General features: G+C 38.3%; 1 protein-coding gene across 2 annotated transcripts in view; it reads left to right on the top strand.

Annotated features, from left to right (window-relative positions):
- EEA1 (early endosome antigen 1) overlaps positions 1-27,844 on the top strand; it is a 70,612-nt gene extending 42,768 nt beyond the window's left edge. For both annotated transcript variants that reach the window (XM_074574903.1, XM_074574913.1), the window contains exons 12-29: positions 1,844-1,993; positions 2,986-3,105; positions 3,326-3,529; positions 4,133-4,333; positions 5,804-5,917; positions 7,140-7,295; positions 9,249-9,388; positions 10,014-10,344; positions 11,834-11,935; positions 13,396-13,590; positions 14,415-14,597; positions 20,816-21,001; positions 21,442-21,573; positions 23,400-23,585; positions 23,890-24,128; positions 25,578-25,698; positions 26,041-26,139; positions 27,228-27,844. In XM_074574903.1, coding sequence (XP_074431004.1) covers positions 1,844-1,993; positions 2,986-3,105; positions 3,326-3,529; positions 4,133-4,333; positions 5,804-5,917; positions 7,140-7,295; positions 9,249-9,388; positions 10,014-10,344; positions 11,834-11,935; positions 13,396-13,590; positions 14,415-14,597; positions 20,816-21,001; positions 21,442-21,573; positions 23,400-23,585; positions 23,890-24,128; positions 25,578-25,698; positions 26,041-26,139; positions 27,228-27,350 — 2,982 coding nt within the window. In that variant the 3' untranslated portion in view covers positions 27,351-27,844. The remainder of the gene's footprint in view (positions 1-1,843; positions 1,994-2,985; positions 3,106-3,325; positions 3,530-4,132; positions 4,334-5,803; positions 5,918-7,139; positions 7,296-9,248; positions 9,389-10,013; positions 10,345-11,833; positions 11,936-13,395; positions 13,591-14,414; positions 14,598-20,815; positions 21,002-21,441; positions 21,574-23,399; positions 23,586-23,889; positions 24,129-25,577; positions 25,699-26,040; positions 26,140-27,227) is intronic.

Here is a 27,844-nt window from a genome sequence, read left to right as displayed (position 1 = left end):
AGCGTAAATATTTTTGTAATGATTTTAGTATTCCGTAACATAGGTTAATCCTGGATTTTATGGTTCTGTTTATTTAAAGTCAGTCTTAAAGTCCTTCAAAAATACTTAACTGCGCCTGTAATAGAAATGACTTTTGTATAATTTGTTTGCTGACTTACCCCTTTCCAAATACTCTCTCCCAGTATCAACATAGCCATGAATAGTTATAATAGTTATCTTGTTGCACCCTTTCTTCATTAGATTTTTTCCCTCCAGCTCTTGTTCATATTTTTAGTGAGGAGGAAGTATTAATAATTTAGTGATTCCTACAGAAAGAGACAAATGTTCTTGATTACTGGAGGAGAGGTTATGGTTTCTTTCCTCACCCTGTCCTCCCTTTTCTCATATCTCTCTCTTAACTGTGCAGTCACAGGTAGCAGTCAGATTCTCGGCCACATGCTGAACAGCTTTTCATTCACAGGTTTTGTGGTTGTGGACATATAAACAAATAATTTAGTTTGGTTTCCTAAGAAAATGAGGCATATACACATTTGTTTCCCTGTCTCCATCCCCTGTAACTTTTGCATTGTTTGATAACTTCAGCCAAATTTTGACAGATGGCCCGAAGGTCTTCAGCGTTAGATTCTTCAGTGGCAGCTGGGTAAAGGAGAGAGACGTATGTTCATGCCTCACCTCCTCGATGCCCAGGGGGAAGATTTAATGTTATCCAAACTATGTTCCTTTTTCTGTCGCACTAGGCAGCCAGCCGGTCAACAAGTGATGGCTTGCAGTGAGCGACAAGATTGTGCTGCCTTTTGCCTAGGTATTAGGAGGAGTTTGAGGAAAGCCGTAGAAAGGTTTAGTGATGTTGAAGGGAGGACCTGGATTTAAAAGGTAAATGGTTCAAGGGTCTTGGACGTAAATTCATAGGGAAGCAAGCTTAATTTATCCTGATACCTGTAGAAAGTTCTTGCCTTTCTGCAAGGCCTGATCCATTCTCTGGTTTTGCATTGAGCTGAGTTCATTTACGTATCTGTGAACGTGTTCATGTAGAAGTAGGCAGGAGGTGACCCAGGATCTGTAGTGACAGTTTCAAATAGAAGAACAGCTCATTTTATGGAGAGAGCTTTTTATAACAGTGAATAGTAGAAGTCCATCCTTGCACTTTGAAGATGGTGCAGTACAGCTTTTGATGACTGAAAAAATTACGAGGCAGGCTTATGTCCAGCTGGAAGATCACATCCCCCTGTTTAATTTCTGCTGCTGAGAGGTGCTGGACTATAAGTGACCAAAGTTACTGTGTAACCCTGCATTGAAGGTTCATGTGTCTTTTCTCTGCAGAGTATGAATGCCATTGACGTAACCAGGTCTAAAGCTAAAAATTACACTCTTACTTGTGTAGCAGTGCAGAACAGTATATTGTGGGAGCCAGGGGGGCAGGTAAAGGCACGGGGCTTCAGCCACAGGATTGATAGGAGTGAGGGAGTGCGCTGTGTAAAATGAGATTGCTGTAACCATCACTGTTTTACATGATAGTCCTCATGCCTTTGAAGGATTGCCCTCTTTGTGTTTCTCTTAAATCTCTGTAACTCATATTATAGGGCTTCTGTAGATAAATGAGGGTATTTCCAAGTCCATCCAACCTACTTTTTTGAATATGTATTCATGCTTCTGCAGCTGTTGCTGTTCTTCAACACGATTTGTGTTTCCGAGGTGCGTGATGTATATACATGACTTCAGGAGCTCATGTAGTTCTTTTACTCTGGGTTATGAAAGCTCAGGGTAAAAATAGCACAAATTGAGTCTAAAATACAGCGCCATTGACAAAAGAATGACTAAAAAAGTGGATTTTTTTTTTTTCCAGTTGCACAGTAAACTTCTAGAAACAGAGCGCCAGCTAGGGGAAGCGCACGGGCGGCTGAAGGAACAGAGGCAGCTGTCTAGTGAGAAACTGATGGACAAAGAGCAGCAGGTGGCTGATCTGCAATTAAAACTTTCTCGTGCTGAAGAGCAGGTAGGGGCTTTTATGGAGACTCTAGTTTGTTCTGCTTCTGGTAGTAGCCTGTATATACAGTTGCGGTGATGTTGCAGTTCATAAAGTTTGTCCTTACGGGAATTTAATTTGACTAATTGTCAAAATCTGCCTAAATGCCACTTGCATTACAGATTTTTGTAAGGCTAAATGCGCATTGGATGCATGTATGTTCGTGGTGCTTCACAGATGAATGAAAGATGTGCTTTTTGCACTTAGATGCTTTGTCTAAGGGTCTTATGAAAAAAAGACAGGTACACCTAAGCCCATACGGGTAAAGTTTTGTGTGTAGATATTTTTGTGAGATAAAACCCTACATGAAGAAAAAGTGAACATGTCACAGCAAGTCATTGATAGTTAATAACTGGTGCGGGGTGGATGGGCAGAAAACACTTGTTTTATTAATTTTTATTTGTTTTAATGAGCATCTTGTATATGTTGCTGATTTTCTGCTGCCTGTATGGGGATTGGCCAAATATCTGAGTGGTACGTTGTCAAAACTTTAAAGTTTTCCGTAGCTAATTTGCAAATCCTTGACCAGTATAGAAGTGGAGAGACTGCTAAACTGAAGTTGTTACTAAAACTGCTAATAGTAATAATAATAATAATAATAATAATGTTGTTTTCCAGGTATCTGTATCATCAGTCATGTTACACCTTAATAACTGTTGGAAAAAAACATACTAAAAATTGCTTACGTTTTAGATTTTTGAGAGCTAAAATACATATATGTCTGATATTTGTTTTATATTTCTCACTTGTGATATAAAATCTCACCTATTAATAGTAATGAATGCTTTAGTTAGATTTTGAGTCTTTAACTACCATTATGCACTTTTTATTTTTATACCAGTTTTCAAATATTCAAGTTTAGACTAAAATCTTTTAGCATTAGAATGAATGTGGAGCACTATTGGCATACTGAATGGTGCATGTTCACTCATTAGGCTGGTTTGTTTGTTTGCTTTTGTCAGCTAAAGGAAAAAGCAGCAAATTCCACAGAATTGCAACATCAATTAGAAAAGGCAAAACAGCAGCACCAGGAACAGCAGACGCTTCAGCAAAATACTACAGCAAAACTACGAGAAGCCCAGGTAACGTAGTTATGTATCCTCATGTGAAAGTGTGTTTCAGGGTGTCACTATGTTAAATATGATTTCTCTGTAAAAGTGACTTGCATGACTTATACTAGTTTCAATAAATTAACTTGTAAATCTAGAACAGAAGTGTGTAATAAATTTATCCAACATTTTATGCATTAGGAATAACTTCTAAGGTCCTTATAATTAAGGAAGCTATTATGCAATTTTCTAGAATGATTTGGAGCAAGTACTACGACAAATTGGAGATAAGGACCAAAAAATTCAAAATCTTGAGGCATTGCTTCAAAAAAGCAAGGAAAACATATCTCTGCTAGAAAAGGAACGAGAGGACTTATATGCAAAAATTCAAGCTGGTGAAGGAGAAACTGCAGTTCTTAATCAGCTGCAAGAGAAAAACCATGCATTGCAAATACAGGTAAGAACTCAGAGACTTGTTTCTTTTCTTTCATTCTCATTATTTAATCTTGTTAGCTTTTTTTCCATTTTTTCAGTTATGATATTAATCTTTTCTGTACTTGCTGTTTCTTTGATACTTAATTTAAAGATCTTACGGTGAATTTCACAGGACTTGTGTTTTGGTGACTTCCTTGCTTTCAGCATAAGGGAAGGGATTCCTAGATGTTTCCTTTGTACATATGCTGGTAATATTTGCATACATATGGTTTTTGGATACATCTACATGTTTGTTTCTCTTACTTTAAATAGAGGTTTAATTCCTGCTTTCAGCATCAAAATTCAGTTTAGCCTGCATCTGTTGTCGCCTTAGTATTTTGTTTTTGTTACAGTAAGGCCAAATGGATGATTCCCTTTCGCTTCCATTTTCAGCTGGTAACCTATTTAAACTCTGGTATTGTGTACAATATAGCCTTACTGTAATAATTCAGAAAAATAAATGTGATAGTGTTGGGTCTCCTGAGCCGTGATAAGGCACGCTGAAATTCAGAAGATTTATGACTTCCTTGGACATGCTGTTCCAGCCTTCTCTTCTTACTTGCTTTTTTTTTTTTTTTCACTGCAGGTAACTCAGCTGACAGAAAAGCTGAAGAATCAATCAGAAAGTCATAAACAAGCCCAAGAGAATTTGCATGAGCAAGTGCAGGAGCAAAAGGCACATCTAAGAGCTGCTCAAGACCGTGTGCTTTCCCTGGAAGCAAATATCACTGAACTAACCAGCCAGCTAAATGAAAGTAAAGAAAAAGTATCACAGCTTGATGTGCAGGTAATGGAACTCTGTACTGTCTGGTGATGATGAATCCTGCTTGTGATTTCTGTCTTCCCTCCAGAGAACGTACAAAGCAATTTGGAAAAAATTGCATGTTTTTACCAACAGACGAATGAAGTAGCATAAGGCAGAGAAAATTGAGGAAAATGTAACTGTTTTCAGAATAACAATAGATGGCAAGTGTTGGTATTTTTTTGTTGGTTTTGTCTATATTGGTTTTGTTGTTTTGTTGTTTTTTTTTAATTAAAAAAAAAAAGTAGTTCATAGCTGAATAGGAAAAATCCTCAAGCATCTCTTGTTGTATTTATAATGGTTAGGCATCCAGAACCCTGCTCTTACCAGTCCTGGATTCTGTGCACCAGAGTGAAAGTCTGTCAAGTCACTATTGTCTAGAAATGTCCTATACTGGTGTCTTTTGTCAAAAACAAAACAAAAAAGCTGTGGGCCACCTTGTTGTCAATTTAATTCACTAAAGAAGGAGATTCCCCAGTATGGACTCAATGTGGACTCCCCTACTGTTAAAGTGCTGCTTAAGCTAAAAGCTGCTAATTAAATTCAGGTATCCCAAAGAATAAATAACGTTTGATCAGAAGTTCTTGCATCTGCACACTTGGAGCAGCTAGTACTGTTGTTGTTGGATTAATACACAGTGGTGTCTTTTGAATTAGTGTTACTCAGTTTCCAAACAGCTCTAGGAACTTCTGATGTAGCTTTGTGATGTTTTTACTCGGCTTTGCTACGCTACCTGTTTTTTCACCAAGATATTAGAGCTAGAACTGAATACTCTATGGACTGTTGCAACTACTTTTTAAGGCAATATGTGAGCTTCCTTACAGTCTTCAGAGAAGTCGCATTTCTATTAGGGAGAAAAAGAGTGACCCTAAATATTGCCATTCTATTATTATTTCCATATAATAGACCCTAAATATTGCCACTCTACACCAATACCATTCATACCCATCTTCTAAATATTGTTTGCTGAGTGTTTTGGAAGGAAGGGAGGGAGGTTGCTCCCTAACAGGCAGGTAGTAGCAAAGGAAGATAATATGCATGTGGAAGCTTACTTTTGTTATTTCTTATTCTTTTTGCTTTTAAAAATTTTGGAGGCCCTCAAATGTACTTGTAGTCTGAGGTTATCAAGGTATGCATGCGTGTGAATGCACCAAGTCTCTCCCATTGTTCCTTGTTTGTAAGTAAAAATCTTTTCCTAGAATACAAGATGAGTGGGACTGGTGGCTTGGGGTTTTTTGTTTGTTTGTCTGTTTTTTCTAGCTCAAAGTAAGCACTAACTGGTGCTTAAAATCTTAGTATTTGTCTAAACTTCGAAAATCTTTCTTCCTTCCTTTTTTTTGAAGCAGCACATGAGAAATACCATTTTGCTATTAAACTTACTGATGAGTATAAAAAAAAACTTAAAATGAGCTGTGGTAGAACAAATGTTTTAATGAAATACAACTTGACTTTCAGGTAAAAGCGAAGACTGAATTGCTGCTTTCAGCAGAAGCATCAAAAGCTGCTCAAAGAGCAGATCTTCAAAATCATCTGGACACTGCCCAGCATGCACTGCAAGATAAGCAGCAGGTTATAAGCAACATATAAGCATAAAGTTTTTACGTTACCTAGAAAACTACTTAAAAACCTAAGAACAGTCTGTTTACAAACTAAATAAATGTATGGATATACATTTGGAAATAATAATTTAGGGTATTTTAACCATGTGATATGTATTCATTCTTTTTGCTGTAATCTGGACCAAATATATATTGCAGTCTAAAGAATTTACTTGGGAATCCACTCCTTGCTGTAGGATTATGGTTCAGAATTTAAGCTGTCCTACTGGGATACAATTCAATTATCAGCTATATGTTATGAAGAAAAGATTGTAGAATAACTGGGTACAAGGAAAACTCTTAACTCTTATTGCGGATTCAGATAAATTCAGAATCAGATGCCTGTATTCAGAAATAATTATCTGTGTGCCAAGTGACACAAAAAACCCAAAAAGACTTTGTTAAAATTGCATGTTTTAATGTGTGTTAATCCTAGTGAAGCGTTCCACCGGCTGCTGAATCAAATACTTGATTTGTTAGAATCGGTGCTGCAGTGGGCTTCATGGAAACATCCAGCAGATGCTAACATAGCACCATTTTTAGCATGGGAATGTAATTAAGTGCTATAAACATAAGGCCTCTTTTCCAACTATCAAATAAGTAATTAATAATTAAATAAATCAGCTTGGTTGAAGAGCAATGAGCTTTGATGTAGCTGTCATCATAGTGGTTACTAGGTGAATGCATTCACCTAGACCTTAGGAAATTACTTTGTTTTATGTTGAACCAAATGGTTTGAAATCATCGCTGGTATGTGGAGAAATGACTGTTTCCATGGTATTGACTTTTCTCTTTGCTGGTGCTTGATTTCATGAAGAGAGCAAAAATTTTCTCTAACATTTTGTAGTGTTACTTTCTAGTTACTGTTGTACTAACTTCAGAATCTAGTGCCTTTATTACCTACAATTCCTCTTCCATTTATAAGTTAAAACACCTTTGTGAAGATTTAGCCCACAGCCTGTAAAGTTTGAGAGGAATATTAAGGCTTTAAAAAAAATTTTGTCAGCTTAACAGAGAGAGTTTGTGCATGTGTTTGTATTTCTGTTCTCAATTTCCTGCCCCTTAGAATAAAAACGAAACATTATTTTCCTTTTTAATTTAAACAGATTAGATCATTTAAAGCATATGTGACATTAGTCATTTTTGGAAGTCAGTTAAAAACTAATGACCCTTGTTTTTTTATTTTACCTCAGGAGTTAAATAAGGTCAGCGTTCAGTTGGATCAGGTTACGGCTAAGCTGAATGACAAGCAGGAATATTGTGCTCAGCTGGAAGCCAATCTTAAAGAGCACAAAGAGAAACGTCTTTATTTAGAACAGAAAACTGAAGAGCTAGAGGGACAGCTTAAGGTTTGTATTGAACACAGAATCTGAGCTTGCAGAAACTGATGTTCTCCGCTGTTTGGTAGTATGTGATAAAAGCAGTGCTCAAATTATGGGGGAAGGATTATATCAATACCACTTTTGTACGTTTTCTTTTTCACTAGCGTTTCCCGATCCACTTTTTAATCCTGTTCCCCTCTTCTTCCGTGCTAGCATATCAGACTGAGAAGATAGGTTTAGGACATTGCCACTATGCTGTCATTTTTCTGAATGTGTGCTTCTACAAACCGCCGTGCTACCTGGAAAGTGTTATGAGAGGGAACATGAATACATCCCGAAATTAGAGTCTTCATGTTCAAGCCTGTACACTTTACAAGTGGTGGCAGGGAATATGTGTTAACATTGGTTAGCCCAAGTTCACACTACCTGTCTGGTTTAATTTATTTCAAAAGCCGTTCAGTAGGTTTCCACAAGGGGTTTTTCTCAAGATTTTTTTTTTTTTTGTCAATGTTTTTCCTCTAACTTGATCTTGAGTTTTCCATTCTATTTCTGGAATCAGTCTTTCTCTTAAAGTATATATAATTCTGGGAGAAGGTTTGCAGAACCTTTTGGTGTTTTGAGATACTAATATTTTCAGCTAAGGATATGAATGAGTCTGAATGCTTGAAAGCTTTTTAATTTGGGCTTTTTTCAATATTTGTTAAGCATTCTTGGTCGTCAAAATTCATGATGCATAAAACCGTATGATACAGGGATCTTAGGAGCAATGCAGAATTGGCTTTGCAGCGCTCTCTGTCTATTTTGAGGGAGATTAGCAGTCTTTATGCTCAAGACTGAGTGGGGTGCTTTTTGTAGTTTATGTGCTCTATAGAGAGAAGGAAGGTTGTTTTCCCCGAATGAAATTTTAAATCCAATGCTATTAAAGAATAAAGCAGTCATACATTTGCATTATTAGCATAATTGTTTTGTGTTTCCATCGCTTTTGTCTGTTGCAGGCTGGTTTTTTTCTCCCCGCTTTCATCTGTGTTTTTATTTTTCATCCTTTTGCTAAAGTTTCACAAATAACCAACAGACACAAATGCTTGGGAGGAGTACAGTGCTTGCTTGCACAAGATTTTACAAGGTTACTGGTAGCTGAAGTGTGAAACTGAGCAGGGTTGTTGATGCTGTCAACAGGAATGCAATTCTGTGTAAAATCTTGGTGTCATCACCATTCTTTGTGATTATTCCAGTTGAATGCGTGGTATTTAAAAAAAAATAAAAAAAATAGAAAATAGAAACAAAAAGCCCTCAGGAATTTTTTCGGAGAAACTTGTCCATTTTGTTTCATGGCCACTGCATGAAAGCAGAAGTGCCTGTAAAACAGCCAGCGTGTTGAAGAGCCTAAGCAGTGCCTGTTTGCTGAAGACTCCTGTGTTCTTTATACTCCATGTAAATGAACAAGTACGTTCTAAAAACAAAACAAGAAAAACCTCTTCCAGAGGAGCGCAGGGTTTCTTTACAGCTGTAGTTCGCGCCTTTGTTTTTTGTTATAAAGAAGGGCAGAGTTCTTGGGACGTGTAAATCAGCAGTCATTTGAAACTGCTGAGACTATTCCGTGGTGGCTGAGAACCTGGCCCCAAAGCTGGGCGCTGTGTACGGCCTTTTTTTGTATAGATGTTTTGGCTGGGTTTTTAAAAGATTTCTGCTTTTTATCTATTACTTTGCAGTAAAATGGCTGCTTGACATTTAATTTAAAGATGATTTCAGGATGTTTTACCAAAATAGTTCACTTCTGGGGGAGCAAGAGATTTGCAGGAACTAAATAATGAAAGATAAAAAGCAAACTAATGAAATGTGTGAGGATTGTGACTGCTTTCTACACTAAAGGCTTTCTACAGTAAATGCTACTCACGGACTAGATGACTTCTCCTTTTTATGGCTATTTTTATTTTGCTCGTTGTGTTCTGATAGCTCTAACTTTTCGTTTTTCTATCTCAGAAACTTGAAGCTGACCTTCTTGATGCTAAAGCAAGCAAAGAACAAGCTCTTCAGGAGTTACAGCAGCAGCGACAGCAATCTACAGAATTAGACCTCCGAACAGCAGAACTGAGTAAACAACTTGAAGCGGCAAGAGAAGCGTATGCATTTCCTGTGTTACAGTGCTTCACAGTACTTTTCAGACATAAAACTAGAGGGGTTTGGACTAGAGTTCAGATTTTGTTCTTCTCTCCTGTGATTTCCTAAAATCATGGATAAAAGCAGTGCGTTCCTTTGCTATGAGAACTGAGTTATATCCCACCTGTTTCATTTCACTCTATGCCCTGCAGAATCCATCTGCAACGCTGTCTCGTGAATCGCTGACTGCTGTGATTCAATACACTTCTTCACTTTATTCACTGTGCTTGTTGTCAGCTAGATATCTGAACAGTTTGATATAGTGAGGTCCATCTTTAAATATCCATGGCTCTGTAACTTTCAAAGACTGATTTGCAGTTTATGTGTAAGCAGCAAAGGGGTAGTTTCTGCTCGTAATTTTTGAGGAAGAAAAAGCCGTCTCAAGATAGTATTTAGAGTTGCTGATATGTCTTCATTGGAGAGAAAAAATGCCCATGTTCTAGATGAAAAAGATATGATTTGAAGTAGTTCTGCAGTTAATATATAAATTGTAGAGGCATTTAATGATACAAATGATACAAAAGAACCTGTGAAGAAGAAGAGGAAAGAAACCCACAACACAGTTTATTTTTTTCTCTGTATTTGCAGGATGTCTAGTGCTAAATTGGATTTACAGAAGAAATCTGAGGCCCTTGAACAAGCGAAACAGCAAATTTCAAAGCAGGAAGAGGAAAAGGCCAGCCTCAAACAAAACCTTGAGAAATCAAATCAAGATGCAAGTAAACAACTCAAGGAATTGGATTGTAAAATGCAAGCAGCAACATCAGAGCTGCAACAGGTGAAATTAGAGAAGGATAATCTATTAAAGGACCTTACAGCTACCAAAGACAAGCTCTCAAAAAGTTCTGAATCCTTCAAAAAAAGAAAGGAAGAATTAGAAAAAGAAATACAAAAAGGAAAAGCAGCTGTGGCAGAAATGGTTAGTTGTTTTTTTCGTTTGATGTTGTTTGGTGTACTTACAGACTGATAAAATGACTTTGCTTTCTGTCTGAAAACAGTGTACATACAGTGACAATGCATGGAAATTTAATTGCCTTAAGGAAAAACAAACTGTGATTTTTTAGTAGTTCATACATGTGTCCTACCTTAAATTTTTGTCTGGATGTTCACAGTAGTAAACATCAGTCATATCACACAACAAGATCCTTTTTTCTTGCTGAATGCCTTTAATATGGTGAAGAAACTAAATGGAGACAAGTGGTGAAACAACTTGATGGGAAATGTCCCCCTTCTTTAAAATTCATTGGCCTTGTTATAACAAAACCAAATTATAAACCCTTTGCTAAAGTGCCGGCATGTTGAAGACGGTGTTATTTTTCTGAGACCATTTTAGTTTCCTTTCTGGAGTCTTTGTATATAGAAACTTTCTGTGCACTTGTCTGGACACGCTGGAAGGCTGCGCACTGTAGGCAGAGTAACATCATCTGTCGCTCGGGGAGATGCTTAGCTCAAGATATTGTCAGAGTACTAGAACTATAGAACTTTGAGTTTCAGAAGGGTCTTACAAGTGGCGGTATAATGACAAATGCTTGACCGCCAGAGCAACCTATTATAGTCAAGAAAGGGAACTCTCACTAGCCTTTTTCTTTCCTCTTTTGCTTTGTTGGTAGTATGAATTGGCACTATATGAATACATGTTTTATAGATTTTGTTACACATTTTTTCTGACACCCCTGCCTCAGACATGGCAGGGGTGTCTTTCTCATTCCCATCTTACATGACATCATTTCCCAGAACCCGTTCATAGCTGCTTTTATTCTGATCTAAAAAAAATTCTACTCCTAGTTAAAAATAACTTTTTTTCCTTTACTCTTTCACCTTTTTAAGATAAGCCTTTTTGTTTGCTTTACTTAGTTACTGCTGTTTCAATATTTGTTTCTCCTAAAAACTGGAAAGATTTTCTCCCCAATTTAGACTTAAAGATAGGAGTCCGATTCTGCTTCTAATTCTGTAGTTATTTGGAGGCTCGCCACTGTCTTAAGTGCATAGTATTTGGGCTTAAAATGTAGTTGTATTTGCGTACAAGTCCTGAAAATGTACTTACTTGTGAGTTTTAGAACATTGGGAAATTTTGGATCCTGACAGGATTGATAAGCCTTCTGCTTCCCACAAGATACGGAGAAGAGCTGCCAACAGCAGCTTCAAAAGGGACACTGTCCCTGATCAGAAAAAAATCTTTGGAACATGGCTGCATTTGTTAGTACAGGGTATCATCTCTGTTCAGTTTAGATTTACCACTGTTAAAGTTTTGAGAAGTTTTGAGCTGAAAATATGTCTGCGGCTGAGAAGGAAAGCTTTTTAACTGAAAAGAAAAGCGTTGGTTTCCAAGGCTTTGTAAATCCTGCAAGAATACCTGGTACCCTGTCTTAGAAGCTTACAGGAATATTTCCTTGTTTTATGTTTTTTAGGAAAAATCTTGCCAAGAGGTAAAACACCAGCTCCAGGTACAAACAGAGACTGTAGCTAAAGAGAGGAATGAATTGAAAAACTCACTGGAAAAAAAAGAGGGGGTAAGCTGTCCGCTTAGTTTCAAAAATCTAGAAAACAGTAATAATAAATGTTTAAAAGATTCGTTTTCAGTCTCACATGCTGGGACTGATGAGAGATAAAGAGGTTGTAATTCTGTAATTGTAACCTACCTGGGGCACTGTAATAAAGCGATACTAAAAATTTCCTAGATGTTAACATGAAGTTTCAAAATACAGGTTTTACTCCTGCCTTTCTGTGCCCCACATACCCGAGTGGGTGATTTTAGCCCTTCAGTTTTTTTCATTAGTGAAACAGTTATTTTGTATTACCATGTCCTCATTATTTTTTTCATGCTTATGGTCTGTGTATGATAATAGTTGTTGTTTTGTATCCTTAGATCTGTTTTAGTCTCAGGCCTAATCAGTATGTTCTCTGTGTGGTTGACAGGACATTTTCAGGTGTCCTTGAAGGATTTAGTTGCTTTTGCAAACTTGCGTAAGTCACTTGCCTGTGACTGCATAAGGACCAAACGTACTACTTTTTTAAAGATGAGCATTCAGACTGCAGAACCCCATGTAGTCCAGCTGGCAGCCTGAAGGCCAAATCCGCCTTCATGGCTTTCTTTACTGAAGCTGTCACCTATTCCCAAAAGGAATCAGAAAAGATATGATCGGTGGACAGTTTGGTGGACTGTGATGGGCTCTTACTGCCTGAAAGAGCTTGTGGATGTGTAGGTGTGACGGTATTTGCTCTGTGACACTGCTGCTACTCCCCTGGCTCCCCTCCCATTCAGCAGAAGCTCTATGGTGCTCTGTGGCGAGTGCAGGAGGATGAGTTTGGTATCTGCTGCAGTTGGCAGCAGGAGAGCCCAGACCACTGCTGGCTTGAGAAGAGTTCCCTGTCCTTAATTTTGAATGATAAAAAAAGACTGCGGTTGCTCTAAGGGTAGGAAATTTGGAATAATGGATGATTTTATTGTGTTATGGTAGCTCTTGAAAAATCTACTTGCCGGTGTTGGAATACCTAGCTCTGAAGCAGAAGGCAGCAGCAGTGGCACTGTGGGATGGGCTGGTTCTGTGTGCAAGAAATAACGGTAGCATACTTGGAAACTGTTTGCTGAGAATGATCTGCAGCTCTTTGTGAAAACCTAAGAGCGGGCATACTGGATCACAAGAAAGGGTACAGCTTGGTGTCTAGTCTCTGGCAGAGAAAAATAGCAGAAGCCTTGAGAGAAGGAGAGTAGGGCAAGCGTTTCAGATTCCTCTGGTCAGGGGATTCTCCACAACTAGCAGTCCTTTGGGAGCTAATTTCCTGAAGCTGTATCTTCAGCTTTAACAGCTTTTACCCAGATTTTCATCTGTGAAATGATCTCTTTGGTTTTTTGTACTATGTAATTTGTCATCCACACAGTTCAACAGGCAGTTTCACATACTACAGCATGTGTACAAATAGCGATTTAAATTAAAATTATATACAGTTATTTAATATTTTTTGAATATAGATTTCTAAGCAGTTGTCGATAGAACTTGATTCAGCACGAGCGCAAGTACTGGAAATTCAGGGTCTTCTGAAAGAGAAAGAAAAAAACGAGCAACACCTCCAGGGAAAGCTGAGAGAGTTAAAGGAATCTTTTGAGCAGAAGAAAAAACATAGTGAGACACTGCAAGCTGAATTAAAAACTGCCCTTTTAGAAAAGGTAAGGCTGGCCTCTCTTACCCCTTAAAAAAAAAAAAAGTAAATTTCTCTGATAAATGCTGCAGCTTTTATGTCAATATCTTTGTGATAAACAGCTGTTTGCTGTAGTCTTGTTGGAAGTCGTAAGGTCGGGATGTGGGAACAAGGTCTTGAGGTGCTGTTGGAGATTGAAACAATATCATCAACAACAACGACGATCATGTAAAAAGAACCAGTGCTGGAATATGGATTCTGTAGGAACTGACTTTCAATAAAGTGATAAAAATGGCTAGATTTAATGTGTTTATTTTGCTTCAGGAACATGCTATGAGGCAAGAGCTGCCATTTTCTTGTAAAGCAGTAGAGTTTTCTGAGAGTGGTTTAGACAATATCTAGTTTTGGAACGTCCATGCCCATTACAAACCAAGTCTTCTCTTATTATACCAAAAGAATTTATCTGAGCAACAGTATGAAACTCATAAACGATAATGGAAAGAGTTCAAATGTCTTACAACATTAGGGAATGTTGTGTTGTGTGCCATGCACTGTTAAATGTCACTACAGCTTTGGCTGTCCTATGCTACATGGTCGTATTTGTGCTTTAGTCAGCCTCTGGAAACCTTAGGACTTGGAAACATTATTTAGATTTTTTGATGTTTGGTGTGACATGAATTAAATGTTGTTGTTAAATTAGTTACTGTAAAATCACAAACATCAGATTACTGAACTGCTATTTCATAAGTGGAAAAAAATCTCATCTTGCAGTAGAAATACAGTTTATTGAAATGACTAAGCTTACTTTACCGCCTGTAACTTTAATTGAAACTTCCTATGCTTATGTTTCAGGCAGAACTGGAGAATAAACTGCAACAGCAGTCTATTTTGTCAGCACAGGAGCTTAAAGCAGAGAAAGTCAAGCTAGCAGACTTACAGAAGACCCATGAAAAACATAAGGAAAACATGGAGAAGCTGCAGCTGGACCTTTATGGGAAAGAGTCTGAGCTGCTGGCAACCAGGCAAGACCTTAAGGTACTTACAGTCATTTTAGTGTCGTATGTGACTTCGTAGATCTCTTTATATACATTTTGAAGAACAAGAAACAGTGCAAGAACTGTATAGGAGGAAAAAAACTTTTCTGCTATATATAGAATTTAGTGCTGTTCAGTCACTTCCCCTGGGACAAATGACATCCTGAAATTAATTTAAAGCCAGGAGTATTTGCAAGCTTACCTGAACTACTCTTCCATTTGTGCAGCAGCAATCTGAGCTGTGTGAGCAAAGTGACAGATGATTTATTTCTGTATTCTTTCAAGAGTTAATTTTTTGTGTTGCTTTTTCTTGCAATATATTATAGCTTTCAACTAATTTAAATAGCATAGCTAATTGGGGCAAAGTCTTTGCCGGCATGTGAGTAACCGCTATCTTCTAGATGATTTAACTAGAATTTTAGTTGTCAGTCTTTTTACATGTCCTTGACCCTTCTGCTTCTTCCTGGCTGATCATAGACTTTCAGAGACATCAAACTAATAGAAACAGTAGGTTTAGGAACCTGCCTGGAATATGGGTGCCTGAACTTGAAATTTTTGCTATTCCTAAACTGGATTTATCTGATTTGGTATTAGGGTGTAGTGCCTACAAAGAAGTATTGCTGGGAGTTGAGTCAGTCAGTAAAGGTGTTTTTTGTCCATTTTTCTGCCGCCTTCCTTCATGCCAGTGCTAAGCCGATGCTCCGTATAGTCCCAGGATGTACTGTGCAGCAGAGACTGCCTGTCTACCGGCAAGATGTGCAGCTTTAGCACTTTTCTCTTCAGATGAATCCCACTCCAGCTTTCTCTGTGTCTGTCTGACACTGTTGTTTTAGGCTCTTCTGAAGTTTATGGAGAGAAATAGGCATATTGGGAGCACAGCTCATCTGATCTGCTTTAGAAGTCGGCTTCTGTTTGCTTTGTTATGTATAAAGGGAGCCATTGGTGACTGCTTAGATTTCAGAGCTCCCTTTCACCTGTCCCAGTGGAGGCCTTTCAGTCCCACCACTGAAATTGTTAACGGTCTTGTGGCAGTTTCAGATAGGTCCAAGTGAGCTGTGGACCCCTAGCCAAAATCCAGGTTTGCAGTTATTTTAAGAAAAAGAGAAATAGCTCCATTAGATATAGGCCATTGGAGTTCTATTAATCATATTCCTCCCTTGTAGCATTAGATTTCTGCTGCATTTCCCTGCAGGTTACAGAAGCTTTGCTTCTAAGTGCTTCTTGATTGAATCACTATGTAAAAATGTGAAGAACTTTGGCATGATTAACAAGCAAAGGTGGTTTAAACATAGTCTTTGTGACAGTTAGTTACTATAGCACACGTACCTCTGTGAGTTAATTTCCTGCGATGCATTTAGATCAACGCTTGGTAATACAATGACCTGTAAAAGCTCAGTGACTGGGTTTTTTGCTATATTTTTTATTTAAGTGTTGCTTGTTGCAAAAATAGCTCTGAGTAAGTATTATTAAAACAGCTTGATGACCTCTAGTTCTGGCAAGTATAAAATAGGACAGTAGGTGTCCCACATGCTTCTAAACCTGAATGGGGATGGTAGCAAGAAAGAGAGAGAACATTCATGCAAAAAGGTAAAGTAAGGTGATGGCAATGGGAAAACAAGGTTTCCAAGATGAGCAGTCATATAACTTGATTTACTTTGTAAGTCTCTGTGGAGCCTAGAGACCCTGAGGAAGATTGGGGTTCTCAGGACTGAAGTGATGTACCAACTTGGAGGCTGTTTGCTTGATTTAAAAAAAAATAAAATTAAAAACATATATTAATTAGCATTAGTGAGGTCTGCTTGCCACCACATTTTTTCTGTAAAATGTAGAAGAGGGAAAAGGTGGGGAACCGATCTTTAATCATGGATGTGCTGCCACGTTGCAATGTTGACCTGAAGAAGCAGTGATAGCTTGTCTTAGAAGACCATGAAGGCAAAAGCGCATTCAGAAAGCCTCAGCATGATAATCTTAGTTTTGAGAGCTGAATATCAAAATATCACTCGAATCAGAAGAACTTTATGGTAGAGTTTCACAGTCCAATTCAAAGTCGGTTGTCTGGATTATGTTTTGCCTTGGGTAAATTACTTAATTAAGGTAGATAATTTGAGTCAGAGCTATGGATTTTGATTAAAGTTTGGAACTGAAGCTGATGGGTGGGCTGGGGTTCAGATTGGTCTTAATCTTCTTAGTAGGCAGTAGTAGAAGTTTTTAAAACTTCTATATAAGGTGATCTTGGGTGTCTTTCAGTGCGGGATTTTTAGGAACTCCCTGCACGGCTGTGTTGAGTCAGCACAGTTTGAAGCCCAGCATTGTCCAGGACAGGCACAGTGTCCTGGTTTGTGGTACCACAAACCTGTATTGTGAGATTTTAGCAATGCTAGGTTTTCTTCAGTTAAAAATACTAAATATTGTCATGTGGTGTAGCACCATGCTCTCAGTGAGGTGGAGGTTTCAGGTGTGAGGATAGATCATAAAAGGCCATGTGGCATATGGGTGACACCAGGAGGGTGGTAGGTGTAGTTCCTGGGAGTGTATGGAAGGAGTTGGACTGTACACAGAGCACCATCTGCTGGCATCTCTTCGGAATATCACTGCTGGGATCATCGGCTCATCTCCGGCTGGGAGAGACTGAGGTGTGATTGCAAAGTGAAGTTTTGCAGTTGGAGATACAGCATGGCACGAGAGAGCGAGCTTCAGAGCGGGCAGCTGCCCACTGGAGTGCCGTCAGCACGGCTGGATCCTGCTTTCTGGCTCAGGAGCGGAAGATCCTATGTAGCTGTAGCCAGATGGAAACTTCGAAGCCGTTAAGTCTTGCAGAGGAAAAGTGAGAAGGGCTGTAACAAAATCGGAAGTGAGAACGTGGTTGTAATTTTATGGATACTATTTGCTGCAAATTTACTTTGGTTTAAAAATGCACTGTCTGTAACAGTAACTACACTCATACATTTTTGTCTCTCTGACTGGAAAAAGAAATTGTAAAAGCTATAGTTTTTGATAGAAAAGAATATCTATAAATCAGAAAAGACTCCCACTGAATATTTTTTTGTGTGTATACACACACATATACAAATGTATATGTGTGTATATATGCGTGTATATATAATCACAGAATGATTAATTTTAATTAATACTATATAAACATTTTTTGTATACACACACAAAATATTTTAATGGGGTTTTTTTTGGTGGAAAAGGCGTTTTTTATATAGAATGGTTAACAAAAATGCAGAACTGTTATTTTTGCCTTGATTTTGAGTTTAGCGCAAACATACTTTGAGTGAATTCTGCTCTCCTGAGTTCTGCCAAGTATCCTTCAGTCTTGGCGTTTGTGCTTTTTGTAGTCAGTCCTGGTTTCCTCTGTGTTCTCAAAAGAATGTTTCTTGCCTCCAATATTGGCATCGCCATCAGTGTATCTTTAGTGGATGTTCTGGGACAATATTCATGCTGCCAAACCTCAGGTCTATAAGTCAGGAGCCTAGTTGCCTCCAGTCAGCCTAACCCTTCTTCTTAGGAAGCGAAGAGAAATGAGGTTAGCATCTGTGAATAATTTCATGTCTCTCTTTGGGGACTGGGATCAGGGAACACACAGACTAAACAGTTCATTTGTGCATCTCACTTTGTTTTATCGGATCCAGGTCTTACCACCCAGCTAGGACCAGTTCTGCTGTTGGCACCATTATTTGCACTACAGCAGCCCAAGTTGTAGTGCATCAGACTGTGATATCGTCTTATCTTTTTCGTTATTTATTTGAACTCTTTACCAGTCATCCTAGCATCTGTTTTTATTTACAAAAAAAAAGTGCAGATTGGCATCTTTTTGTTCTGTACCTTTTCATTGCATTCAGTTTTGTCTGTCATCCTAAAGAGCAATCTCATGACTGAAGGTGTCTTGTTGGGAGAACACTGGTCATATTCTGGGAGCAATGGCAAAGTTGAATGGTAATTAAATAAGGTAAATGGTATCAGCAGTTTTGAGAGGTGATTTTATGTTAAAGATGTGAACTCCTCAGCAGTCCAAAAGAATCGGGATGAATTACAGTCTCGGTGGAGACTGGGCCAGGAGCAAGGGTAATAACTGATTGCTTAACCATGTGCCAGAAGATTTCTGCTCATTTTGAAAGGATGCTGTGAGGGACTTTTGAGCAAAGCAGAAAGAAAGGCATAAATAGATAGAAGGTTGATTTACTGTTAGAATTATGGTGAATGGTTTCACAGTTAAGGTAGGTAACATTGTTAATCACAGCAAATTAAAAGGCACTTGTAGATGTAAGCTATAGTGTGCTAAATTGTATGCAAAATTCCAAGTCTTTTATATTACAAACTATTGAATGATAGAAATGTTTCTGCATAACACACTGCAGAGTGGGCTGAATACTGGCTCCCCTAGGTGTAGACACAATCAGATAACCTGTCCAATGTAGATACCCTGGGGGGGGGGGGGGGGGGGGGGCGTGTCTGTTGAGAGAGGAGTATCCCCCGGGTGAGGCTTTTAATTGGGTGTCACTATCCACTTCATCAAATTTCATCATCCTGTGCTAACGAATTGGATGTAACCACATTTCTTCTATTGGAAACAAATTTGAATAAAAGCTGTGGCTTCATTATGTTTCCTTCTAAAACTGCAGAGGCTATTGGGTTTTTCCTGTGAAGGTGTTGTGTGATGATGCTACACTTCCCATCCTTTGGTACTCCACTGCCCACAGTGGAGCAGAAAGGGACGATTTTGCTTTCTGAAAGACCTACCCTGCTGGGTCTTTCTTTTCACTTGAAATTGCGAAAGCACCTCCTATTTTGCTTAAAAAAATTTTCTGAGTTAACACCTTGTGAAGTGTTAAGTAGTAAACTCTAATAGCTCAGAAAGGAAATAAAATAATTTGTCTGCAAATTAGTTTTAAAAGTCAGTGTGAGCTTTTTAAGAGCCACTGGGGTTGTTGAAAATGCTATTGAATCAGCAGTGTTCCATCATCGGTGTTTCAAACTAAGTCTGACTCTACAGGCAAAATACTTTAGACATTGCAAGGGAGGGTTAGGAGGCAGCAGAAATAAATTTGCTTTTAAATCAACATGGGAGTGGCTAAAGCATACGCATAATTAAGTGAAGTCAAAGTGTGCTTATTGTTCCTTTTAAAGTCACTAACCTCCAACAAAAGGTTTGATTAGGATTTAAGTAAGAGCTTCAAAAGAGTTTAGTTTGTCTTGAAAGAATTTAAATCCTTACTGGTCCACTGAAGGTGATAAACTTATTACTAATAACAAATCTCCTCACCTCGCATTCTGTATCTGAGCATCAAAAATTTCCATAAATTACCAATATTTTGAAGGAGCGGAGTATGAATTCGGTATTTTTCTTTCTCATTGGTTCTTTGTGAAAGAACATGCTTCTGAGTGGAGCTAGTCCTTGCCTAAGCCGAAGGCTTTAAAAAAACCCAAACCTCCAGAATACTAACTCAAGAAGAACCCCAAAGTTTGACGTTGCTGTGAGCAAATAGAATGAGCCTTGGGTGCAAGTTTTATGTTATTTCTTGGGTTTTCGTGACCTGTTCTAGCAAGATAAAGCAAAGTTCTTTTTCTAGGTAATGGGGATAGTTGGAGGCAAATTAAAATATAATCTGTAGTAGATTTTGAATGGAAGTTTAAATTTTGTGTTTAAAATGCTGATGCAGCTGAGACTGTGAAACGTTTTGTCCTCATAATAGCATTTCATGTTGTATCTTTCACTTCAGCTTTTTCAAAAATTTTACAATTGTCCTAGCACTAGCTTCTTTAAGTCATTGGTAAAAAATAGCGTTGAATGGCTTTTGAAATCTTCACAGTATAGCTTCGCTGCCTCTTAAGTAACAGCTGTCTATAGAGTTATAGAGCAGTTGATTTGCCCAGAGAAGAAAATAAATTTGTGTGAGCAAATTCAAGTTGATTCTCTAGTCAGCAGTCACCTTTCATTCTCTGCCCTTTTGTATGTTTACACCTTTTCTCTGTGGAAGGATGCAAACTGGAATACGTACAGTAAGGTATTGCTGCTGGAAGTGGTACTGGGGTAGTTTCTTTTCACTTAGGTTAACCTCATAACCTTGAATTTTCTGTAATTATGCTTTTTCAACATTTGAAGCTAATGTTGCATGCTAGATAACGATTTTTCCATGTGCAAAATGTTTAAGTGACTGTTGAGTATCTGAAACTCTTACACTGAGAGATAATTTGCAGAACTCTCTTTGTAATTAGTCCACAGAAGAGAAACTTGCTCTGGCTCAAGAAGAATTAGTTTCCAGCAGAAATCGAATTGCTAGCAATAATCAGCAGATTCAGGAACTGAAGAAGGTAAAGTCTACGCTGGAGCAGGATGCATCAAAGAAGGAGCAGCAGCTGGGCGAGAAGACCAAAATGTTACAGGATCTTCAGAACGACAGGGTAAGTCTCTCTGTCTTTTGAAATCTTCACACATCCATCCTGCACAAGCACCCATTACTACTTTATGTTACATCTCTAAACAAGGGGTATTTTGAGGGCTTTGCACTGTTGTAGTGCATAGTAATGGCAGCTTTGCTGAGTCTGTGGTGCAAAGACTTTTAACAGACAATTGAAATTAATTTGGTTCCAAATAGGCTGTTAATTTGTTCTCAGTGGCTAGACAGGTGTAAAAATGTTATTCGTTTTAAATCTAAAACTGCAAACGTGCTGCTAATTGTTTGCACTGCGAACTGTGGATAGAGATATATGGCAGTTGTTTCCCCTTAATCACAAAGCCTCCAAGTAGGTTTTGGGCCCTGGATGGTTTTTATTTGGTTGGGTTTTTTATTTTGTGAACTTGGAAGAAGTAACTTTTCTAGCACTTTTTATTTCTCTTCAAGATTTTGAAAGAAAAAGACTTGGCTAATGAAAAATGTAAAACAACAGAGCTCCAGGAAATAAGGAGTAGACTTGAAAAAGAAAGTGCCAAGCTGGGTGAAGAGCTTAGAGCCTGCAAGCAAGAATTTGAGAAGGTATATTGAGACAAACTGAGTCTTCATGTAGTTGGTTATCTGATAAGAAATATGTGCCTACTCAGTAGATGTTATCTGTAATGGCTTTGCAAAGATGGTTGCTGTAAGTATCAGTATTACAGGTAAGGGAATCAAAGCACACGTTTCGTTGAGGTTCCTGAGCAAGGCTGACTTGATTGGTGATAATCCTGGAGCACCGGTGCCCAGTGTTCGTGGCCAGGTGGACCACATAACTTAGGTTCAGGATGGGTTGTATGTCCTGGCTTTTCTTCTGTTCCACTGTAGATTCGCTGTGCGTACCCTTGCTTGACTATTCTGAAGCACAGAAAAGATATCTAAAAGTGTCAGAAATGTGAAGTTTCCCAGATATTCTAGGCACATCTGGTACTTCTCAAGGATGTGTGGTAGAGTTGAAACTCCCTTGATGTGCTGTGGTTTCTTAAAATGTCTGAAAAAGTCACAGTCGGGAAGAAGCAATGTCAGGAGCCTCATAAAATACTAACGCTCTTCCAAAATCATAACAATCAAATGAGCTCTCTAAAGAGTAAAAGTTTGGAGGCTTTAATGAAATAATTTTTAGTCTTCAGTAAAACAAACTATTTCTCGCCACATCCTATGTATTTCATTTTTTAGTCTCTGTAGAAACAAACACTCCTAAAAGGCCATAGTTTGTGTTTTCCACATTATGCTATTAGTAGTTATATTTGCATCTGTTAAGCACACAGCATTTAAGTTGCTGCACAAATATAAATGAAGGTACAGTCCCTATATGCTAATAAAAAGAAGTAACGTGATATTTTGAGTTTCAGATGTTCTTTTGTTCTCCAGTGTCTAGAAAATGGTCTCTTATTTTTAGATAGAAGCCTGTACTTTGTTTCTGTCAAGCAATGTATGCCTAGTACTTTCTTGCGTTTTGGGGAAAAGTTATTATAATTCTTGTCGTTCCTGAAATCTCTATTCTAAAGAAGGAACTTTATGAACATGCATACAAAATGCGTGCACACCAATGGCAGCTTAATATTCAACTCTTGATCTCCCTACAAGCAAACAGACTGAACCAGAAATTGTCTCCTAAAGGCCTATACTCTGTTTCCCATCTCCTACTGTGGAATGGGTAGATAGGCATCTACAGGGCATCCCCTCTCCTCCGTATGTGTTCTCTCGCTGTCTTTGGTTTGGTTTTAATTTGTGATGCAAATAGGCAACTAATAGGCAACCCCTATTAGTTCCTGCATGCTTGACTATGTAATTTTAAGGAAAATGGTTACTATAAATTTAACTAACATTTCTACTTCGAGATTTTTTATGTTTTGTTATGAAGAACAAGTAAAACTGATTTTTAGAACCAAATGTATCATCCTACTTGCTTAAAACATAGGGTAATTATTTATACATTTAAGACTAATAGAAATTAACTTTCTTCTGTTGGTGTTGGTTTTTACATTTTCGCTATGACGCTTTTAACCTCAGTATTGTAACCAGAGAAGAGTGTGAAGTAAATTTTAGAACAGACTCTAGAAGATGGTAATGGACCTATCTTTTCAAAGAACTGTAGAAAATAATCCAACAGAACTTACACTACTTTGCTAGAAACATATATTACATTTATTTTAAAAATCAAATGTTGTTCATAATATAGGTATAAGTTTAAAATCTTTGATTATGAAAATCACTGATACTTTGTGCTATAAAGTCATCCTTTCTTCTGGTGATAAAACTAAAAATTATTGCTGTCCTTTCCTTAGAAACAATTACAGTAGTTTTGAATTTAAATCATTTACACTTTCAATGTTGCTACTTTAACTTTGAGCTCTGTATCCTAACAGGAGGTGGCAAATCTCAAGGATGCAAAACAGCTATTGATTCAACAGAAATTAGAGCTGCAGGGCAAAATAGATAAGATAAATTCAGCTCTGGAACAGGAGAAGAAAAACCATCAAGCTGTCAAAGATCAGCTGAAAAAGAGAGAAGAGGAGCTGAAGAAAGAATGTGCTGAAATTGAAGCTAAACTGGTTAGTATGCTAGAGAGTATACTACTGTTATTTTGTGAACATGCCTCTGGATTCTTTCAGAGACAGAGAGGAAGCAGAGTTGACTTCAGTTTCACATTACATTAATTTTTAAATGACAAAGTCAGAAATCTTTGAGGCATTTAATGGTGTAGGAAAATTCAGTGGGATGACAGCCTTGTCTAATATAGTTTGTTGATTAAAAGTGGTGATTCTAGTACAGTAAGATTCTTTGTCTCAATTACATGTAGGGAATAGGGAAAGAATACTTGGAAGGTTGTTTTTCATTGTTGCATTGTTTTCTTAGCACACAGAGAAAAAAGAGAAAGAAGAAGAAAACCGGAAGCACGAGGAGAAGGAGACCAAGCTCAACATGCAGGTCACAGCTCTGAATGAAAACCTGGCTACCATGAAGAAAGAGTGGCAAAGCAGTCAGAGGCGAGTGAGCGAGCTGGAGAAACAGACGGATGATTTACGTGGGGACATTGCCGTCTTGGAAGCAACAGTGCAGAATAATCAGGATGAGAGAAGAGCGTTGCTGGAGAGGTAAGCTGTGGTCATGACAATGTGGAAGTGTAGTTTGGGAAATAGCCTCACACTGAAAACTTGTTTCAGTTGATTCAGGATTCTCTATGCCTGCTTTGTTTAAATCCCTGTTTGTTGATAGTGCCTGGGCTGTGGGTGCAGTTTCCAGAGTGAAACCTTCTGTCATCCCTGCCAAAGCACAGCAAGGGGTGTTGAGAATAAACTGTGCTTTTTTGAGATGGGGGTGACCATTTTGTAGAAAATCAGGCAGGCTTATCAGGATGTCACTTATCACCAAAGCCACAGCTCTGCGCTTGTGCTCAAGGATTTATGCCCATCCATAAAACCATCTTCTAAATCCATTGGGCTTCTGTGAACTTTGAGGTGTGTAGGTTGTAGCTTCTCATGTGTTGTGTGAACGTTGCAAGGCCTGGCAGAGAGGGCTTCTCTTACCTGAGTTAACTATCCTTCTCCATCACTGTGAGGCTCCCCTGCCTTGACTCAAGCAGAGTGGATTCACTACTCTTCCAGAAGCCTGGAAGAGGCTCCTTGGTGCTTCCAATAACGTAGAATTTGCTTAGGGACTTCTGCGTATGCCCACTGTTCGGTGTTAGGAGATTGAATGCGTAATTGGGTTAGATAGGCTAAAGTTCACACAAGAGGCATTTTCTTCCTCCTGAAAACCTACAGTCTTCTTTTCTCCAGTCTCTACAATATATTTAAATCTTATCTAAGCGGAGCGCCTTTTCTTCGGGCAGCAGGAGGCATGCAAGGCAGTGGGAATTACCTGAGCACAGTGATTACAAGGGTAGAAGAAACACCTGTGAGACAGCAAACTTTCTTGGTCCTTATTTCCTGACATGTCTGGTAAAGGCAGAGTGGAAAACGTTTTTCGATATGTCAAGCCTGCTGATTTGGTTTTTGAGCAGTAGACCTTGGCAAAGGATGGTGTCAGTTTAAGAGAGATCCTCTTTCTTTGGCAGTCCCTTGCCAAACTCATCCAATAGCCATTTACAGCTTGGTAGAAAAACACCCTTTCAAATTTGGCTTTCAACAGTTAACTGAATTTCAGCTGATGGGAGGTGGCCTTGCTAAAAGAAAAAGGGTTCTTTTCTGCTCCATTGTGTGACCTGGTCTGCTGCAACTGGTTTATGAGAGTCTCCTGTTGCACAGGGGTACTACTTATCGGGGCTTGCAGTTGATGGATGGCATTCAATACTGTCCCCAGTTTTGCGAGTAGCTCCAGGTGTTAATAAGCTGCAGATATCTGGGGGCAGTGCCAGATAATCTTAAATTGATTGTTACAACAGAAAACTTTTTTCCAGTCAAGTCGTCCAAGAACTCTTCACAGCAAGGATATTTTGGGCTGGATTTTATGAGAGTAACTTCTCAGATATGACAGCCTGCCCAAAGGAGGCAGTCTACGTTGCCTTATATGCTTTGAGATGACTACTTGCCATTTTTTCTCAGGTGTATAAAAAGTGAAGGAGAAATTGAAAAGCTTCAAGCCAAACTTGTAGAAATGAAGAAAAAGCTGGACAACACTACTGCTGCGATGCAGGAACTTGGGCGAGAAAACCAGTCGTTACAGGTACAATTTGATTTGAAGCAATTAAACCTGTCGATTCTCTGTGTGGGAAACTTATTTCAAGTTTGTGTCAGAGTGGTGGTGGGTTGCTACCAATCCAGAGTGATTAAGATGTTATACTTGTGGTGTACGAGGGCCGTATTGCTGTCTGGGGGTTCTTAAATCTGCTCATAGTTTTGAAACTTGGAAGATTTTCTCTCTGAACCAATGTAAGCTCTCAGTATCATGGCAGAATTGGTGCTTTTATACTGCACTGGGTAGCACGTGCAGTGAAAATAGAGGAAATTAGTAGGAATTAGACATGCACTGAAATAAAAACCTGCTTTTTTTGTATCTTCTATATAGATCAAACAAACACAAGCTCTCAACAGGAAATGGGCAGAAGACAATGATGTACAGAATTGTATGGCCTGTGGAAAAGGCTTTTCGGTGACAGTGAGAAGGGTAGGTGTGTTTTACTGTGTGTCTGGGGGGATTTTCTTTTTCTGTTGTTTTCAAACTCTTAGATGGGATACAAACTTCAGAAAATGGCCTTAATAGTGCTATGATACTCAGGACATCTCAGAATACAGTTGTTGCTTGCGGTGCCTTAAATATTAAAAATAAAGTTTATGGAGCTTACTATATTCATGATTCTTTCGCCATTGTAACAGCATCCGTTTCTAAACAGTGTTAAAATAGTTCCATCCCCTAAGCAAGCAAGCAAAATTACACTGTTGTAAGTGTATTTGCAGTAAACTTATTTATAACCAGTCTGAACTGGATTTACAGGTATAAAAGGAATGTAATAGAAATTATGTGAAATATGTGAATGTGAAGTATATGTGAAAATATGAGGCATCACCATGATCTGGTGCTTTGTGACTATATATTTCTAAATACTAACTAAACATGGAACAGAAGAAACAACTGGATGTGTTTTAGGTCTGTAGTCAGACCTTCTTTGTAAAAGCAGCTGTGGTCAGCCAAGACGTTAGCATCCCTCAACTTGGCAGGGTCTGCCCTTCATCCAGAGATTACCGTCCCTCCAACAAGTGACTTGGCAATGAAGTACTTGAGGGATATTCATGAATTTCATTCTGTAGTGCTTCCTGACTTGGTCTTCGGTGTCTCTCCCTGTCCTGCATTATTTCAGTGATGTTCTGTGGGTAGTCTTTGAACAAAGGCTGGTGGATCCTTTGATTCAATGATACTTCTCAATGTGAAAGCAGGTAGTTACATGTAGAAAGAACATGTTTTATAAGACCAGAACAAGTTCAAGCGGAGAAATTCAAAAGGAGGATGAACTTGAACCAGTTCATTTCCAAAACTAGTATAGTCTTCCGATTCAGTGAAGCACTTCTGAGTATTTTACTCCTATATACACCCCTTTAGAAAGGATTTATTGCTATGTCCTTCTGTGTGCTATGTAACCACTAATTAAAAATTCAGACTTCTGAAACATGAGAGTTGGCTTGACATGATAGTGATCTCTGTTAGTGATCGATGCCCTGTCATTGATGTTCAGCATAAATGTTTCTTCTCTTTCACAGCATCACTGTAGACAGTGTGGAAATATCTTTTGTGCCGAGTGCTCAGCAAAGAATGCCTTAACTCCTTCTTCTAAGAAGCCTGTCCGAGTCTGTGATACTTGCTTTAATGACTTGCAAGGATAACTGGCTATCGTGAGTGACAAAGAAATGTTACACTAAAACTTATAATTTGTGTTGATGCACTTCGTTCAGCACTCAGACTACTATTCAGTTTGGACAATGATTGTAACACTTGGCAAAATTTAGTATATTTTAAAATGTTTATTGATACCAAGTAAAACTATTGTATTTTTTGTGAGACATGGGCTCAGATCATCCATAGCTTATTGCCATTTATCCTGGAAAGAGCTTCTATGTCTAGTTTAGAAATACCCAGTTATTTGTAAATAAAGTTTAAACAGAGGAGTAACAATGTATTTTTTTATCTTTTATTTTTTTGTTCAAGAGAAACAGCGTTTATGTGATATTGCAGTTTATTCTTGTTTCCTTCAAAGAAAAAGGAAGATGCAAAAACTTGTGAGGATTTTATGTATCAAAAGTTGCTGTAAAAGCATAACTAATTGTTGCATTTGATTGCATATCTGATGTTCTTTATAACGCCCTGTGATTTTGTTTTC

The sequence above is a fragment of the Larus michahellis genome, chromosome 1, assembly GCF_964199755.1.
Source record: "Larus michahellis chromosome 1, bLarMic1.1, whole genome shotgun sequence".
In the NCBI taxonomy this organism is placed as follows: Eukaryota; Metazoa; Chordata; class Aves; order Charadriiformes; family Laridae; genus Larus; species Larus michahellis.
The sequence above is the reverse complement of the archived record's forward strand: the minus strand, read 5'-3'. Positions and strand labels throughout refer to the sequence as shown.